At 39.0% G+C, this 17,896-nt stretch overlaps 1 protein-coding gene across 5 annotated transcripts in view; it reads right to left on the bottom strand.

Annotated features, from left to right (window-relative positions):
- Nucleotides 1–17,896, bottom strand: part of LOC126263701 (intraflagellar transport protein 74 homolog) — a 204,397-nt gene that overhangs the window by 134,374 nt on the left and 52,127 nt on the right. For all 5 annotated transcript variants that reach the window (XM_049960842.1, XM_049960839.1, XM_049960841.1 and 2 more), the window contains exons 4-6: nucleotides 17,220–17,416; nucleotides 16,932–17,108; nucleotides 16,278–16,505 (exon numbers count right to left, since the gene is read on the bottom strand). In XM_049960842.1, the coding sequence (XP_049816799.1) occupies nucleotides 16,278–16,505; nucleotides 16,932–17,108; nucleotides 17,220–17,416 (602 nt within the window). The remainder of the gene's footprint in view (nucleotides 1–16,277; nucleotides 16,506–16,931; nucleotides 17,109–17,219; nucleotides 17,417–17,896) is intronic.

Genomic DNA, 17,896 nt, shown 5'->3' with positions numbered 1-17,896 from the left:
ATCATCCTTTCTCCTAGTATTGTAGTTATGCACACTGCTATTACTTTTGAATTGGCTTTGGTTGTTAACAACAAATTTCATAAGAGAGTATATATACTGAGAAGTTACTGTGAATATCCCTAGATCCTTAAATAAATGTCTGCAGGATGATCTTGGGTGGACTCCAGCTATTATTCTGATTACACACTTTTGTGCAATAAATACTTTATGCCTCAGTGATGAATTACCCCAAAATATGATGCTATATGAAAGCAACGAGTGAAAATAGGCGTAGTAAGCTATTTACTAAGATGTTTATCACCAAAATTTGCAATGACCCTTATTGCATAAGTAGCTGAACTCAAACGTTTCAGCAGATCATCAATGTGTTTCTTCCAATTTAATCTCTCATCAATGGCCACACCTAAAAATTTGGAATATTCTACCTTAAGGTCTATATTTATTATGGCATCATACCATTCACTGTACGGAACTGTATGTACTGTGTCTTATCAAAATTCAGTGAGAGTCCGTTTACAAGGAACCACTTAGTAATTTTCTGAAAGACAGTACTGACAATTTCATCAGTTAATTCTTGTTTGTCAGGTGTGATTACTATACTTGTATCATCAGCAACGAGAACTAACTTAGCCTCTTCATGAATATAGAATGGCAAGTCATTAATATATATTAAGAACAACAAAGGACCCAAGACTGACCCTTGTGGAACCCCATTCTTGATAGTTCCCCAGTTTGAGGAATGTGCTGATCTTTGCATATTATGAGAACTACTTATTTCAACTTTCTGCACTCTTCCAGTTAGGTACGAATTAAACCATTCGTGCACTGTCCCACTCATGCCACAATACTTGAGCTTGTCTAGTATTGCAGCATCCCTTGGCTGCACTTTCCACGCGTGCTTCCCTGGTTGAGCGCACAACCTCATGGCTTTCTGATCTGTCATACGTGCGCTCCCAGAACGAAGAACTCCGCACCCAGAATGAGGACTTACGCACCCGCATTGCCTCTGCCTCTGCTGAATTGTCACATGAATGGCGTACCATACATCATCTATCTGCAGCCCTGCGGCGAGGCGGCCCAGCACACGTCCCTACAGTGTCTTCTCACCAACCTGCTTCAGTGTTGTGCATCCCCCCACCTGCTGTTTTTTTCGCATCGCCGCAGACAAATCTCCAAAACGCACCTGCAGGCGTCTCTCCAGATTTTTCGTGGCGCTTCACTCCTGCATTGTACCTTCCGTCACCGACTACAGCCGACTACTCTCCTACGTCACCTCAGTTCATCAAGGTCAGTGAACTGACATTGCCTGTGGATATCTTCTTGACCCCTCAGGCCGACTCCCTTACGCGATTATTGGCCATCAGTAATGGCACTTGCCATAAGATTCGACCCACCGATGGCCTACCAGTTCGTTATAAGGCCAGACGCCTTAATACTTCCAAATTTGGATATGATTGGGTGTCCTCCGCCCCTCTGATAGCAACTGGTCTTCCCCTATTCACCTTGTTCCCAAAAAGGACAGCACCTTACGCATGAGCAGGGACTACAGATTCCTTAACGCCCGCACCATTATCGATAACTACCCCATACCACATATCCAAGATTTCGCACTGTTGCTTCATGGTTCTACCTTTTTCTCCGTATTAGATTGTTCCAAAGCGTACCACCAGAGTCCTATGCATCCACCGGGTATTCCGAAGACGGCCATCATCACACCCTTCGGCCTATTTGAATACTGTTACATGATTTATGGACTGAAAAATGCTGCACAGAAATGGCAGCGGTTTATTGATTCCATTTTGCTTCCTCTGCATTTTGCTTACGGTTACTTAGACGATATCCTTGTCAGAAATGATGTTTATGGGGTTTCCTCTGAATGTCCAGGGAATCGGTCAACAATAATACTTTCCCCGCTGCTGCACTGATTCTGGCATCCAAACGTCTGAGAAATCTTGTTAAGACTTCTGATGTCATCCAGGCACCTCTGTTGTACTTATAAGCACAAGGTAGTGTCTTAATGCTTTTAAAACACCTGAGAGTTTTAAATTTCCCTATTATCAGTGGCGGCAACTTCTCACTTCCATCACTTTTTACACATAATAGCACAGTTGTTCTTTTTTTTATTTTTCTTACCTCTGTGACATTTTTCTCTCTTAATAGAATAATTTTTCACGGGAAGTAAATTGTAACAAATGGCTACATCATCTGCGTTAAAAATGTCTCTGGGCTCATAACCCTGTATTAATTGTGGCAATGTAGTGTCCATCCAGTGATTTACATTTTGCATGTTCACACTTTAGAGATTGTAACACATTGAAATTTTCAACTCGGATCTTCATGGAGGTTTCCTGAGTTTTTTCTTCTAGAAATTTTCCACTTATAGGAATGCTGCCACTTCTCATTCCTTGAAACTATTTTGAAAGAATAGTTTCCAATTACTGAACACTGACATGAGAATGTTCTTTCTTTTACAACCAGAGGAACCGCTACCCTCAGCATTTAATAAAGCTTGTTTTTGAGAATGCCGCACACTGAAGACAGTGCCAAATTGTACATTTCTGCCAATCCAAAAGTTTTATATTAAGATTGTCTTTGACATTGTGGATGATTACCAGCTTTTGCTCAATCGTAAGATTCCTATGTTCGCATGCCATAACTCCACATAAGTATAAAACTTATAAATTTGACTACAACAAAGCCAACGCTTTACGTCTTGCCCTTCATGTGACTGTGACGTCAGCTTACATGATCAGAATTGCATTGTAGGCAGGGCAGAAATCACTTTCTGGCTTGATCAACACTTTTTCCAGTATCACTATAATGGAATTCAATCTAGATTTGTATCAAATGAAGGAACTGATTACCATACACTGCCATCACATGACATGAAGCACGACCAGTGTAAAACTAAAATAAATCAGAAACTCACTTGGGTATATTAGAAATTGCCTAAAAACTGGATTTTAATTTGCAGTACGTTTCAAGTTTATTCCTTAAAAGTGTACATTTTCTTAAAGTACAATTCATTAAAAGGGGATGAATAACATTGTCCTTATGGTAGTTTCATCAGGATTGACGGAAATATTTGTTTGAAGTGGGAGTTCCTTAAAAGTGGGTTTGTTAATTCGCGGTTTTACTGGATGAATGTGAATGTCGTGTCACATCCTCTTAACTACATGAGGCTTTCAAATTCCAGTTGTTGGATGTTTACATGTACTTCACTGACTGGAGAAATGTACACTACTAGCCGTAAGAATTCACATGTTTTCCTTTGGTATGTGGACTAATATGACAATGATAACTGATGATGAAAGCACCAACCAGTGTGATCAATATCATTATAAAGATGTATATATCTACATTTTCAGATTTACTGACAGAAATAATATATTTGTGCAAAAATCATGTTTGCACTTACTAGACAGATTAATGAAGATAGCAAATGTTGAACAAAAATGTTAAATGTAATAAATGACCTGTCTATTGGTTGACCACTATTTAAATATGGAAGTCTGCATGGAAAAGATTTACTGAATAAGTAAGAAGTAGTTTTTATCTGTTCAACATGGATTACTGTTAAAAAAGATAATAGTTAATAGAAATTTAATTAACTTCATGCATGCTGAAGAAAATATCTGCATTTGGGGGGGCTACTGATAGTAACACCTTTTACTGCATATTTTCAGGTGAATTTAGTTTGCAAGCTGCATGTTTCTGTCAGCTCAAAATGCAGATAATTTCTTTTCAGCACTTAAATATACTGTAATTTATATAATTTTTTTAAAACTATATATGAAAAAAGAGAGCAGAAGTTAATTATGGTATTATTTAGTTTTTCAAGCTACAACCAGTGTGTATAATATACACTGAAAGAGAGAGAGAGAGAGGGAAGGAGGGAGGGGTTAGATTAGATTAGATTAGTATTTCGTACCATAGATCCGTGCTGAGGAGATCCTCATGGATGTGGAACATGTCAATTTATTTATTTATTTATTTTTTAAGCTGAAATAACAATACTAATAGTATGAATATATACAATACATCATTTGTCTCTATTAAAAAATTCGTCAATGGAGTAGAAGGAGTTGGCCACTAGTAAGTCTTTCAGGCTCCTTTTAAACTGATCTTTATTTGTAACTAAATTTTTTATGTTTACTGGCAAATTATTGAAGATGAGTGTTCCTGAGTAGTGGACCCCTTTTTGAACTAAAGTAAGTGCTTTTAAGTCCTTTTGCAGCAGATCATTTTTGCTCCTGGTATTGTATGTATGAACTGAGCTGTTTGTTGGAAAAAGAGATATATTATTTAGGACAAATTTCATTAATGAGTAAATATACTGAGAGGCAGTAGTTAGTATACCCAGTTCTTTGAAGAGGTTTCTACAGGACGTCCGTGAATTTACTCCACAAATAATACGTATCACACACTTTTGGACTCTGAAAACTTTTGTTTGACTTGAAGAGTTACCCCAAAATATTATACCACATGACATTATGGAATGAAAGTAGGCAAAGTATGCAAGTTTTTTCATTTTTATGTCGCCTATGTCTGCTAACACTCGAATTGCAAATACAGATTTGTTAAGGCGTTTCTGCAGTTCTGTGGTGTGCTCTTCCCAACTGAATTTATTATCAAGTTATAATCCCAGGAATTTAAGACTGTCAACCTCTTCTATCTGCTCTTCTTCATGTAGTTGAAGCTATTTGTGAAGGCTAGTTTCAGATATTCAAGGGCATTATTTACTGATCCTGAAAGTCCCATTCTATCAGTAATGGATATAAAGTACTTGTTAAATAGATTTGCCACACTATGCCCATCAGTTACTAATGTGTCATCTACCCTTAGTGCTATTTGCTCCTGTTCCTTTCTGGTTCTACCAGTCTGCTCTTTCACTATATTCCATATTGTTTTTATTTTGTACCCTGACATTGCTATCTTCTTCTCGTAGTGCATTTGTTTAGACGTCTGAATTATTTTTTTTAATGTTTTACAGTATTCCTTGTATTTAGCTAAATCATCAGCATTGGAGCTATTCTTGGTCGACAGATACATTTTCCTTTTTGTCTTACAGGAAATCTTTATTCCTTGTGTAATCCATGGTTTTATTATGGACTTCTGTTTAATTTGAGTAACTTTTAGAGGAAAACAGTTTTCAAACATGGTACTGACATTGTTCATGAATGTGTTATATTTTTCGTTCATGTCATGAGCACTATAAACATCTTTCCAGTTCATATCTTTGAGCAGTTTTCTAAAACACTCAATTTTTGGTTAATTGACTACTCTCCTGTACTCAGATTTAGCAGTCTTGATAATCTGCTTAGAATTTACATCTAAAATGAGGAGCTGCATGTCATGATCTGATAGTCCATTTATAACAGGTTTTATGATATGATTTTGTTCCTTTGATTTGTCTATAAAAACGTTATCAATGGCTGTCCTTGAGGATTTAGTGATCCTAGTTGGAAAGTTTACAGTGTGAGTTAGATTGAAAGACAACATTACTAACTGCAGTGAATATTTACTGGAAGATTGCATTAGAAAATCTGTATTAAAGTCACCAGCAATCAAAATTTCTGTGTTTCTTCCTGTTAAATATCCCAAAAGAGCTTCTAGATGATCTAAGAATAGATTATAATTTCCTGCAGGTGCTCGGTAAATAGTTATTATTATATAGGATCTGTTATGGAACTCTACTTCTGTTGCACATGCTTCTAGATGCTGCTCTAAACAGAATTTATTAATGTCAATGTTCTTGAATTTATGGCAGTTTTTGATAAATGTGGCAACTCCTCCTCCATCCATATCTACTCTGCAGAAGTAGGAAGCTAGCTTAAATTCTGCAATGTCTAACATATCTATATCAGTGGTCACTTGATGTTCAGAGAGGCAGATTATGTCAATTTGGTTAGATGAATTCATTTCATCGATACAAATGAGTAGTTCATCAACTTTATTTCTAAGTCCCGGAATGTTCTGGTGTAATAAAGATAACTGATACTGCATACTAATGGGATTTTAACTGCTTTGGCGAAGGTGAACTGGCAGTTTCTGATTACTTTCTGTTAAACATTATTTAAATGGAGGCTGTATGATAAAATCTGACTCCTGTTCATCTGTTTTCTCAAACTGAGTGTGTCTGCCAATCTCTCTTAAAACTCGTTTTCTTTCCGCCTTCCCTATCCTAAAACAGGCATCCCTCTGACACTTGTGACCACTAGTATTTTACCACTTGTGCCAGTGTCCCCCCTTAAGTTTTCTGCAATCAACCCAGACAGTTTTCCCTTCCCCTTCCTATTGAGGTGAAGCCATGCCTAGTGTAGTCCCACCTATCGATAGCATCCACAGGAATCAAACCAATATGGAACCCTATATCCGTCCTAAGCAGCCACTCCAACTCCAAGTTCACCCTCCCTACGGAAGAGTTCATATGAGGTTGATCATGGCGTCTCAACACAGACACAAATCCCACACTCGTATGCTTCGTTGCTGATGCTATCTTCACCAGGCCACTCTCTATGGAATATTCAGAGTCTCTGTCGATGCTATTTCCCGGACCACCCACTATAACCACGACATCCTCCTTTGTGAAATCCTTGCATAAAGCACCTACATCCTCTGTTACCTGACCCAGATCTGCACTAGGCTTGAAAAAGTTTGTGACCTGGTACTCTGGACCTAGATTTTCCTGCAGTAGTTGGCCAACACCTCTACCTTGGGAACTACCTAACAACAGAACTTTCTTTCTCTTTACAAATTTCCCTACCTTTTTCAAGTCATTGAAAGCTTGTTGTGCCCTTTCTACAGCTTCAGCTACATGAGGCTCATCCGATTCTGACTGAGGCAACAGGTCAAATCTATTTTCAAGATTTATGACAAAGCTGTCTGATGCTCTCCTTTGCCTGTTCCCCCTATTACCTGTTGCCATTTCCCACCTCTGCTCACCCTTCTCCCTCTTTAACCTGTCCAGATCCTCCCTTGCCTTGTCTATGTCAGCTTGAAGAGCTGCAATTTTCCCTTCCTGTTCCAGTATTTTCCTATCTCTACTGCAGATCCTACAATACCTTTGGTGAGCCTCATTTATGTCCCCATTTTCCATGCCACTACATTCGCCCCAGTGAAAGAAACTACAGCACCCATCACACCATACCCCGGAACTAACGATCCTACGGGATGTCACACACTTCTCACTCATGGTAAAAACAGAAATCGTATAAGCTGATTTAAGTAGTGACTAGAACGTAAACAAAGGACCCTAGAAACTATTCAGGCAGATATAAATAAATTGAAAGAGTACTGAATAAAAAAACTGGTGATTACATATAACTCACTGTTTACTTACGATACACGCGCATGAAATTAAGCCTAAAATCCGTGCTATAGGCGCGAGAAGGAAAATAAACTTCTTACCCCGTTTAATCTTCTTTACCACTTCACTAACACTTCCACTAATGTAACAACACTTATATTATATTTATACCAACTGGAAACGTTTATCTATAAGTTTAATTCACTGCTTACTTACGATTTGCGCGCATGAAATTAGGCCTAGGATTCGTGCTATAAGTGCGAGAAGAAAAATACGCTTCTTATCCCGTTTAAACTTATTTTATACTTCACTAACACTTCCACTAATTCAACAACACTTATATTATATTTATAACACCTGTACACGTTTAAAAATAGCTTAATAACAACGCTTTTTATAATTATTTAGTGCAGCAAATACTCGAAGAGTCCGTGTCGGCGCAGTGTTGCCAACTATTGGCAGGGAGGGAGATTCACTCCACAATAAATGAGATTATTGCCGTGTGCTGAGAATGAGGAGGACTCGATGGACAGAACACAAAACTGTAGACAAGAGTGATATCTGTAAGTGAGTGAAAAAAACATAAATAGCACAGGCGAGCTTTTTTTTTTTTTTTAAAAAAATTGAGTGGCAGCAATGTAATTGTAAAAGATATAATGATTCCTTGCTTTTTAATACTGTTATCATCAGGAGGGTGAAACTTGTATAGGGACTTTTGGTGAAGCAACATTGGTTTGCTTCCTGGCCACTTGGAATGCAGCATGTTTACCAATCCTTCATCTTCTCATTTCTTATTGGGTGATTTAAAGTCTTCCATATTTCTTTTCATTTCATGGCAAACAGAGGCTGGTTTCATCAATCTGTGTTCCTGATTACAACTCCTTGTATATACTGAATTTTTTGAATTTCATTGCAAAAATATTGTTCATATTCTTCTTAAAATTTGCTCACATCTGTCATATAGGCTGGAATAAATGATTCCATATTTGTTTGTTTAAAATAAAACAGAATTTGGTTTCATTGCACTGTGTTCTGTGGCCTAAATATATGTTCCTGCTTAGGAATCTGTGTCTTAACTGCCCAATTTAGGTTCATTGTAAGTATTTTGCTCTTATTCTACTTTTTTATTGTCATATCCATTTTTTATACTTTCTCACATTTAATGGAGATCTCCATATTGCCAGATTTTGACAAAATTCATATTAAACCTTATTACATCTTGTTACAGAATATGTATGTTATTCTGCTTTGAATGGTGATTTTGAAAAGCAATAATACAGATTTTTGCGCTATATTTTTCCCATATTTGAAGTTCACTGTGAGGCCACTAGGAGTGTTGATGTCATTCTCTTCTTCCCTACTGCAACATGGACAGTACACTACTTTCAGTTTGGTGTTTTGTGATTATTATAATTAATTGTCTGTGGTTCGAGAGTTACAATGAATTAGTCTGTTGTGGATTATCATTGAAAAAGATTGTTCATTGTTAAATGACAATAACAACAAGAGACATATGATTCAGATAGACAGTTTGAAATGGTAAAGAGAGCAATGATTTCTAATTTGCTAGATGCTGGAATACAAACTAAGTTAGTGACTACTTCTGTATTTTCGCTATCCAGATGGCAATTCAGTTACAGCTTTAAGTGAAGGAAAATAATTACAAGAGAGATTTGCTGTTGATGTAATTAACTGCAAATCAGACTATATTCCGCATATGTGGGGACTGATTACGTCTTTAAGGAAGCAGCATAGCTTTGCATCTAGTCACCAACAAAATAAAAATCAAATTCACATGAGCTGGATGCAGGTTTGACTTGTAATGTCACAGTGGCAGTTTATCAATGATAAGTCTGCCCTCCTAGCACATGATATGGGAAATGCCTATAACATTCTGTAAAAATTTAGATATGTATTTTTTCTGCAATCCGTGGACTGCACTCATTAATTCTCCCCTACGTACACTGCACACACTGATAGCAAAATGCTGTGTCCAGAATACAACAGAAATCTTTCACAGAGACTGTACTCTCTAATCTAGGCTGTACCCTGTACATCCCGACCCCAATACCTCCATCTGTTTCAACCTGTCAGTATACCAGATCATATCTTCTGAATACTATCATGGAAAATCCTGGATAGAATGTAACAGTATTATGAAAAGGGTTGTTGCTACTCACCATACAGCAGAGATGCTGAGTCACAGATAGGCACAGCAAAAAACTGTCACAATATTGTCTTTCAGCCAACAATGCCTTTGTCGCAAATAGACCATAAAACACACACACACACACACACACACACACACACACACACACACACACACACACATACACATGACTGCAGCCTCTGGCAGATGAGGTTGTGTGTGTGTGTGTGTGTGTGTGGTCTGTTTTCGACAAAGGCCTTGTTGGCCGAAAGCTTATATTGTGACAATCTTTTTGTTGTGCCTATCTGCGACTCAGCATCTCCACTATATGGCCAGTAGCAACTTTCCTTTTCATAATATTGTTGAATAGTATCATGGTTCATTCTTAGACTGCTCCCAGCTTCCAGTTGTTACAATTAAAGATTTGTTGAAGCAGTTGGCAGCTATTGTATTGTCAGCCTGCATTTCCACTGACCATTCCTACATTTACCACATTCATTATATATTAGTGCGAGATCCTGGATATTTTAAAGATTTCCAGTTGTTAGCCTGCATGCCCCTGCCACTGCCTCCATTGTAACACAAAGGTGTAAGGGGAGCATGTCCAACATGGCCTCGTAGATCCACATTTCAGCAATGAGACAAAAGTTTTTTATCTGTCAGAAGGCAGCATATGAGTCGTACCAAAAGAAGATCGCTCAGTTAGAGGAACTGTTAAGAGGCTGCAAATTCATGTGTACTAATGGACAGTGTCATCAATCATATGCTTCCTCAGTAGTTAGGGACATGGTTTTAGTGCACGCTTTTGATGAAACATTGAAAAACAATCTCCTTAAACTCAACGACCCATCACTTGATGTGTGTCTCTCAGTTATTTGTGCATATGAAAGTTCCTCTGCTCTTCAGTGTCACTGCAGGATCCTGCCTTCATCTTTGCTTCCAAGCCCGCCTGTGGACCCCAATGGGCATGCCAAAAGCAGGATCGGGTGTCCTCAACAGGCTGCCAACAGAAGCCCCATACATGATGTGTGCAATGTTTCATACAACCACCACAACAGAAAAGTAATTTTTGATGTGTGAGATGTAGCAAAACAGGACATAAAGCAGAGGTCTGCTGTTCCTCCTCACACATGAATGTGGATTATACTCAGCTTGTACTGGCCCAGAACCAGGCAGAGTTTGAGGATCCATATGTAGCAAACATCCAATCCGTCCTTGCTCCTTCGGCCAAGCACATGACATTGGGGGTTCAAATTGATGGAGTGGCAGTGTTCTTACTAGCTGACACCAGTTCAGCCCCACAATAATTGACTGGAACACATACGAGGGCTATCCACAAAGTACATTACGTTTTGGAATTAAAAATAAATAAAGTATTGGAATTTCTTTTTATTATATACAGATGAAAGCCACACTTAAATACTACTTTTCTACATAGTTGCCATTTAAATTAAGGCACTTATCGTAGCAATGGACGAGCTTGGAAATTCCTTTGTCGTAAAATTCGGCTGCCTGTGCCTTCAACCACGTGGTTACCTCTACTTGAAGCTGTGCGTCGTCATCAAAACGCTGCATAGCCAACCACTTCTTCATTGCTGGGAATAAGCGGAAGTCGCTCGGTGCCAGGTCGGGACTGTATGGCGGATGACGAAACAACTCCCACTTAAAAGATTCAAGAACTTCATGAGTGGCATTTGCCGTGTGGGCCCGGGCGTTGTCGTGAATCAGCAAGATCTTTGAGCCCAACGTTCCCCTGCGCTTGTTTTGTATTGCTCTTCTGAGGTTGTGCAGATTTTGGTAATACCTTTGAGAGTTTATTGTAGTGCCTCTTTCCAGGAAATCCACAAAAATCACACCTTTTCTGTCCTAAAAGAGGTAACCATGTGGTTGAAGGCGCAGGCAGCCGAATTTTACGACGAAGGAATTTCCAAGCTCGTCCATCGCTACGATAAGTGCCTTAATTTAAATGGCAACTATGTAGAAAAGTAGTATTTAAGTGTGGCTTTCATCTGTATATAATAAAAAAAATTTCCAATACTTTATTTACGAGGGCCGTTCAGAAAGTAACCTCCGGTTGATTTAAAAAAATACACCAAGTTAAATAAAAATATTTTAATATATACATCTTACAACTACATCTTTGCACTATTTTTCTACATAGTCTCCATAGCGATTGAGGCACTTATCGTATCTCTTCACAAGCTTTGAAATTCCTTCTGCATAAAAATCACCCGCTTGTGCCTGGAGCCAGCCTGTGACCGCATCTTTGAGCTCTTCGTCGTCATCAAACCGCTGTGACCCGAGCCATTTCTTCAAATGCATGAAGAGCTGATAATCACTTGGCGCCAGGTCTGGGCTGTAAGGTGGATGGTTGATAACGTCCCACTTGAAGGACTCAAGAAGGGCCGTTGTTCTGCGAGCAGAGTGAGGACGGGCGTTATCGTGCAAAAAAACGATACCGGAAGTCAGCATACCACGGCGTTTGTTCTGTATAGCCCGTCGTAACTTTTTTATTGTTTCACAGTACACGTCTTGATTAATGGTCGTACCACGTTCCATGAATTCAACCAACAACACCCCTTTGGCATCCCAAAACACCGTTGCCATCAGTTTTCTGGCAGAAAAATCTTGCGAGGCTTTTCTTGGTTTGGTAGGCGAATTTGAATGTGCCCACATCTTTGATTGTTCTTTTGTCTCAGGGTTCACGTACTTAATCCAGGTTTCGTCACTGGTCACGATTCTGTTTAACAATGGTTCTCCTTCATCCTCATAACGTGACAGAAAGTCTAATGCAGAGGCCATTCTTTGAGTTTTGTGGTGGTCGGTAAGAATTTTGGGCACCCATCGTGCACAGAACTTATGGTAACCCAATCTTGCTGTCACTATGTCGTACAAGAGAGTCTTAGAAATCTGTGGAAAACCAGTAGACAACTCCGACATTGAGAAACGTCGATTTTCACGAACTTTTGCATCAACTGTCTGAACGAGTTCGTCAGTCACCAATGATGGTCTACCACTCCTCTCTTCATCATGAATGTTTTCTCGTCCACTTTTAAATAAACGTACCCATTCACGGACAACTCCTTCACTCATAACTCTTGGTCCGTACACAGCACAAAGCTCACGATGAATAGCTGCTGCAGAATATCCTTTGGCTGTAAAAAACCTTATGACAGCACGCACTTCACATTTGGCGGGGTTTTCTATTGCAGCACACATTTCAAACTGCCACAAAAACTAAACTAGCGCAGGTACGACGTTCACTCGACCACGGCTTGATGCCGACTGACCTGTTGAGTGCGTGAACGCACAGATGGCGTCGCTACTCCCCCCACAACCCGCACTGTGACCAATCGGAGGTTACTTTCTGAACCACCCTCGTATTTTTAATTCCAAAACGTAATGTACTTTTTGGATAGTCCTCGTACAAATAGGTGGAGACGCCACTCTTGCATCATTCTGAGGAGTTTCTGCAATGATGTAATGTCTGTGACAGGTTTTTTCCATGAATATCTGTGTTATAAAGACAAAGCAGTTATGGATCACATTCTGATTGTCACTACTCTGGGCACCTGTAATTTTCTGGGTACAGATCTCTTTCATGCCCTGAGTTTAGAGATACATGACACAGCACCAACAGTGCATTCAGTGGATAGACCACCACAGGTACAACATATCATCAAAGGTTCCCCATGATTTCCCAAATAAGACAGGAATAAACGACTCTGAGTCACACATTACCATGTTACCACACCCCATTCACAAGTTTTGTACAGCCTGTAACGTTCCATTCGCTCTGCAGGACAGGTTCCACAGTGAACTTCAACACCTGCAAGAGGACGGGATTCTGTCCCCAGTGCCCAACAGTAGATGAGCGCATCTATTGTCTTAATCAAGAAACCCAATTGGATGATCCACATTCTGTGGGGACTTTAAAGCCACCACAATGCATAAGTGGTCATCAACTCATATCCAATCCCAAACAGTTGAAGATATTATGACTTGTCTTGCTAGAGGTAGTGTGTTTGCCAAGACTAACTTAAAGGATGCCTATTTGTAACTCCTCCTCGACAATGACTCTAAGAACTTAGTAGTGATCAATATGCTGTTTGAACTTTTCCAATGTAATTGATTGCCTTTTGGCATGTCCAGTGTACTGGCCGTATTTTAAAGATATTTCAAACAGTTAATCAGACAAGTTCCTGGCACAGCCAACTACCTGGATGATATTTCAGAAAGTGAATTTACATTGCAACTTGGACAATCATGAATTCTTTGTAAGGCAAGTGGAGTACTTGGAACATACAATCAGGGCTTCATGTTTTATATGCCCCAATCCAACTTTCGTGGAGGCAGTCCAAAAGCTGAAGTTGGTCGTGGGTCAAATCAATTGCTACTGCTTCTTCTGCCCCTAGGCAGCAGCCATAGCGGAACAGTTATTTAAGTTCTTACGAAAAGAATAACATGGAAATGGACAGACCAATGTGACCGAGCCTTCCCCAGTTGGAAACAGGCTCTTCTCAAACCTAGCTGTCTAATAGCATATGATCCAGCAAAGCTACTGGTCCCTGCAGCTCTGACGCATCTGATTATGGGATGGGCAAGGTGATCTCACACATGGTGAATGAAGTTGAACATCTTTGTTTCCATAACTTTGAATCACACACAGAAAAACTACAGCCAGTTCATATTCCTCACTCCTTTCACTCCTGCGCTCATCAACAGCTCTTCCCACCAAGACTGCTTGATGCTTACATTGCTGGGCCCTCTTTTTATCAAGTTACTCATACGATATCCAGTTTCGTTTGACAATGCACCGTGCTAATACAGATCTTCCCACCTGTTTACCTGTAGGATCAGATCCTACCTTTGACGAAGATCCCAAGGAGTGCTTCCACCTGGATGTCACAGTGGAGGATGCCATCAACCACCTCCCTCTAGATACCAACAGCATGAAGCACCACACAGCACAGGACCCCGTCCTTGGCAAGGTCTTCAGATGCATGCAGTATGGGTATCCAGCCAACAGAAAGCAACTACAGAACCCAGAACTTCAGGCCTTCTGGGATCGTCACTATGATCTCTCAACATTACAAGGGGTTGTACTGCTCCAAGGGGAAAATAGGCGAACATGTGTCATATCTCCAGCTTGCTCCAACAGAAGGCCCTGGAATTCCTCCACATGGGACATTGGGAGGTGGCGCTCACAAAACAGCTGGATACACATCACACATACTGGCAGGGAATGAGGACAGCCATCACAAACATAGTTTCTGCTTATACAACTTGCCACTCCAAGCAAGAAGCCCTGCCCATAAGTGTTTCCAATGGCCATCCACCTGAGCCACTTAGTCAAGTATTCATCTGGATTTCACTGGCCCCTTTCTGGGGACCTCTTGGCTCACTGTGTTAGACACAGCCTCTGGATATCCATTTGTCTCAAGAATGCCTTCCATCACTTCCACTATCCAGACTTTAAAACCAGGATATTTTCCTTAGAGGGTCTCCTGGAACTATAGTAACAGATAGTGGTCCCCAATTTACATCCACAGAGTTCCAGGAATTTTGTAAAGTTAACACAATCACGTTAGTCCATATAGCCCTGTAACCCCCCCCAGCTTCAAACGGCCTGGTGGAATGATTGTTTTGTAAGAACCTTCAAAACTCAATGTCCAAACTCTGCTGATGCACATTCCCTTTTTCTATCCCCTTAATGGGGACACTCTCAAGAGGGGGTGTCACTCACTGAGAAACTACAAAACTGCATGGATGCCCATTACTTTCCCAACTACTGATCATGCTCCTGATGCTCCTGTACATACATGTTATAGCACTACTTACTGTACTGAAGAAGAAGATTTTGTAATGATGAAAACATAGTTTTGAAGATGGCAACAGCAAACTGCTGACACCAGTAATGTATAAGAATAAATGATTTTAGTGATCTTAGCAACTGAAAATTTACTCAGTGTTCAAGTTATACTGAAATAATCAGACAAAAAGAAATGTAATAAGATATCAGTTGCAGTACAACACACAAGGAAACTAAGTAAAATGTTGTGTCAGTCAAGGTACCTTTCTGATGGTCTTACGCTTTCTGTCACACAAATGGGCTAATACCCTGGAGAAATCTGTTAGATCAAGACTATTTTCCTATGCAGAAGAAAGTTATAATACTCATTTTTGGTGTATGACACACAAATTCTAGTAAAAAATGAATCAATGAATGCAAAATACTTAGCATTCTCAGGTTCTAGTATATACCAAAGTGTATGTCCCATATATGAAACTTAGGCCAGGGTCCACACATACAAAACCAGAAACAGAAATTTGATGAATATCCCTTTGAAAAACCATTAAAATTTTACATGAATTGGCTATGTGTTTCTAAACAAAGTAGGCCTACCACAAAATATAAATGGGCTAACAGACAATAAATTTAAAATGGTAATACAGAGAAAAGCCATGTATAATGTTGAGGAGTGCATAGGTGATATTGTAAATTTTCTAATAATTTCTAAATTATGTAACATAATGTTTTATAATGCGAGTATTGTGATATTTAAGTGTAAATTGTTATATGTAATTAATATGCATAAGTTAATTATATAAATATGTGATCAAATTGAGATATTAAAATATATAACTTGTACTCTGAATCTGTTTCATGCAACAGGAAACTAAGTAATAATGGATCTGATTTGTTTTTTGTCAGGCCATGGTTTACACTCTGTCTGTGACTATTGCATTATTTAAAGAATTAAAAAATGTCTTGTCTATGTTTGTATCGGTCTCACACCACAGACACTACTGCCATACCTGCTCCAGTTGGGTCAGTTCCTCTTGCTTTTTGGAAATTAGTTCCTTCATCTGTGACATCTGCCTTTCCATGGTTGCTATTTCTGAATTATCGTCTTTTACCCTCTGCAGCAATTGTTCTCTTTCATTAGATGGAGTGGACCTCATTCTCTCTTCCTGTAATAACTGATCTCGCTTTTCTTGTGCTTCCAACAATTTGTGGTGCAGACGAACTGCCTCTTGCTTTACCTAATGATATAATGATGAGCATAGTGTTTCATACTTAACAAACATGCTCATTCTATTTTAGATATACAAACTATTAAATTCTTTGTTTACTTATTTATTTCTGTAATGATAAAAGTGTGTGACACAAAATATTAAAAAATGGGAAATGGAATATAATCTTTGCTGCTACATGATATGAAATTAATAAAATGTGTTAAAACATAAATACCTAAATGAATTCAATGAGCTCCGGTCATTTTAGTAACTAGAGCTTTATCCGTTACTTAGGACAAAATGACTACATATGCATGAGCCCATGAAGTTATAAAGATTAACTGAAGGAAGATAAATCTACAAGAACTCCGAGATTCTGCAAGTGGAATGTGTGTATATGCATTTGAAGAGAAACATTTTTAATGAGCAGGTGTACATACAAAGGAGTAGCACCTCTGAAACTGATATCTGGTCTTCAAAATTCGTTTTTTGAACAGTAAGTGTATCAAGCTGTTGCTGTAGCTCTTCCATCTGCCTCTGCAGCTCATTGTTCGTTTTCTGTAGCACAGCATAATGCTCACGCAATGGAGGGCTCATCTGGCCAAGTAGATTATCAGCCATATGACGCTCCTGAAACAGTGCAGGCAAGAAACCTTCTGTGAGTAATCCAAAAACATAAATGGTTCAATAAATAGCAAAACAAAAGAAATCTAGAAACCTGAGATCTACAATCATTACTACCTGCTCAATTTCGATTTCAATTTGCTGAATTTGTGATTCCTTTTGCCGTCTCTGAGCAAAAAGTTGCTCTAGAAAATTTGATTCCTTTGCATTTCTATGCTCCATTTCAAGTCTCTCATTATCTATCTCTCTTTTCTCAGTATCTGTGCTTATTTTGTCAAAAACCAAATTATAGTCAGCTAACTTGCCTTGTAGATCTGAAAATAATATTCCCTTTAATATCATATTCCCAGTAGATTCTGGCAGTCTAATTTACAATATTTTATTGAGAGAGAAGGGGGGGGGGGAGGAGAGAACTTACAAGACTACAACAAAGACTGTTAACAGTCCTTCAAGACATTGCAACATGACTGAGTATTATACAAGCAACAAATAATCATTGTGCTAGTCACCTACAAAATAATGAAATGGTAATGTGAACAAGTTTAATATGGCAATCCTGGTTAACTATAGCAATTTTTCAAACATATATTATGCATAGAAAACAAAAACATACAAAAGCAAAAATAGAGTCTTTGATCACAGATCAGGACCCAGCATCTGAGTGCTAAAGATGTAGAGTATAAAGTCTTGCTGTATGAGGAGGCCAATAATATTCCCAGCTGAACCACAGACCTCCTCAAATGTCATTAAAAGCTTCTGCTTTTTCTTCTAAAAAGCATGTTAAGGAAACTCAA

Source organism: Schistocerca nitens, chromosome 6 (genome assembly GCF_023898315.1).
Source record: "Schistocerca nitens isolate TAMUIC-IGC-003100 chromosome 6, iqSchNite1.1, whole genome shotgun sequence".
In the NCBI taxonomy this organism is placed as follows: Eukaryota; Metazoa; Arthropoda; class Insecta; order Orthoptera; family Acrididae; genus Schistocerca; species Schistocerca nitens.
Note: the sequence above shows the minus strand (reverse complement) of the source record. Positions and strands in the feature narration are given on the sequence as shown.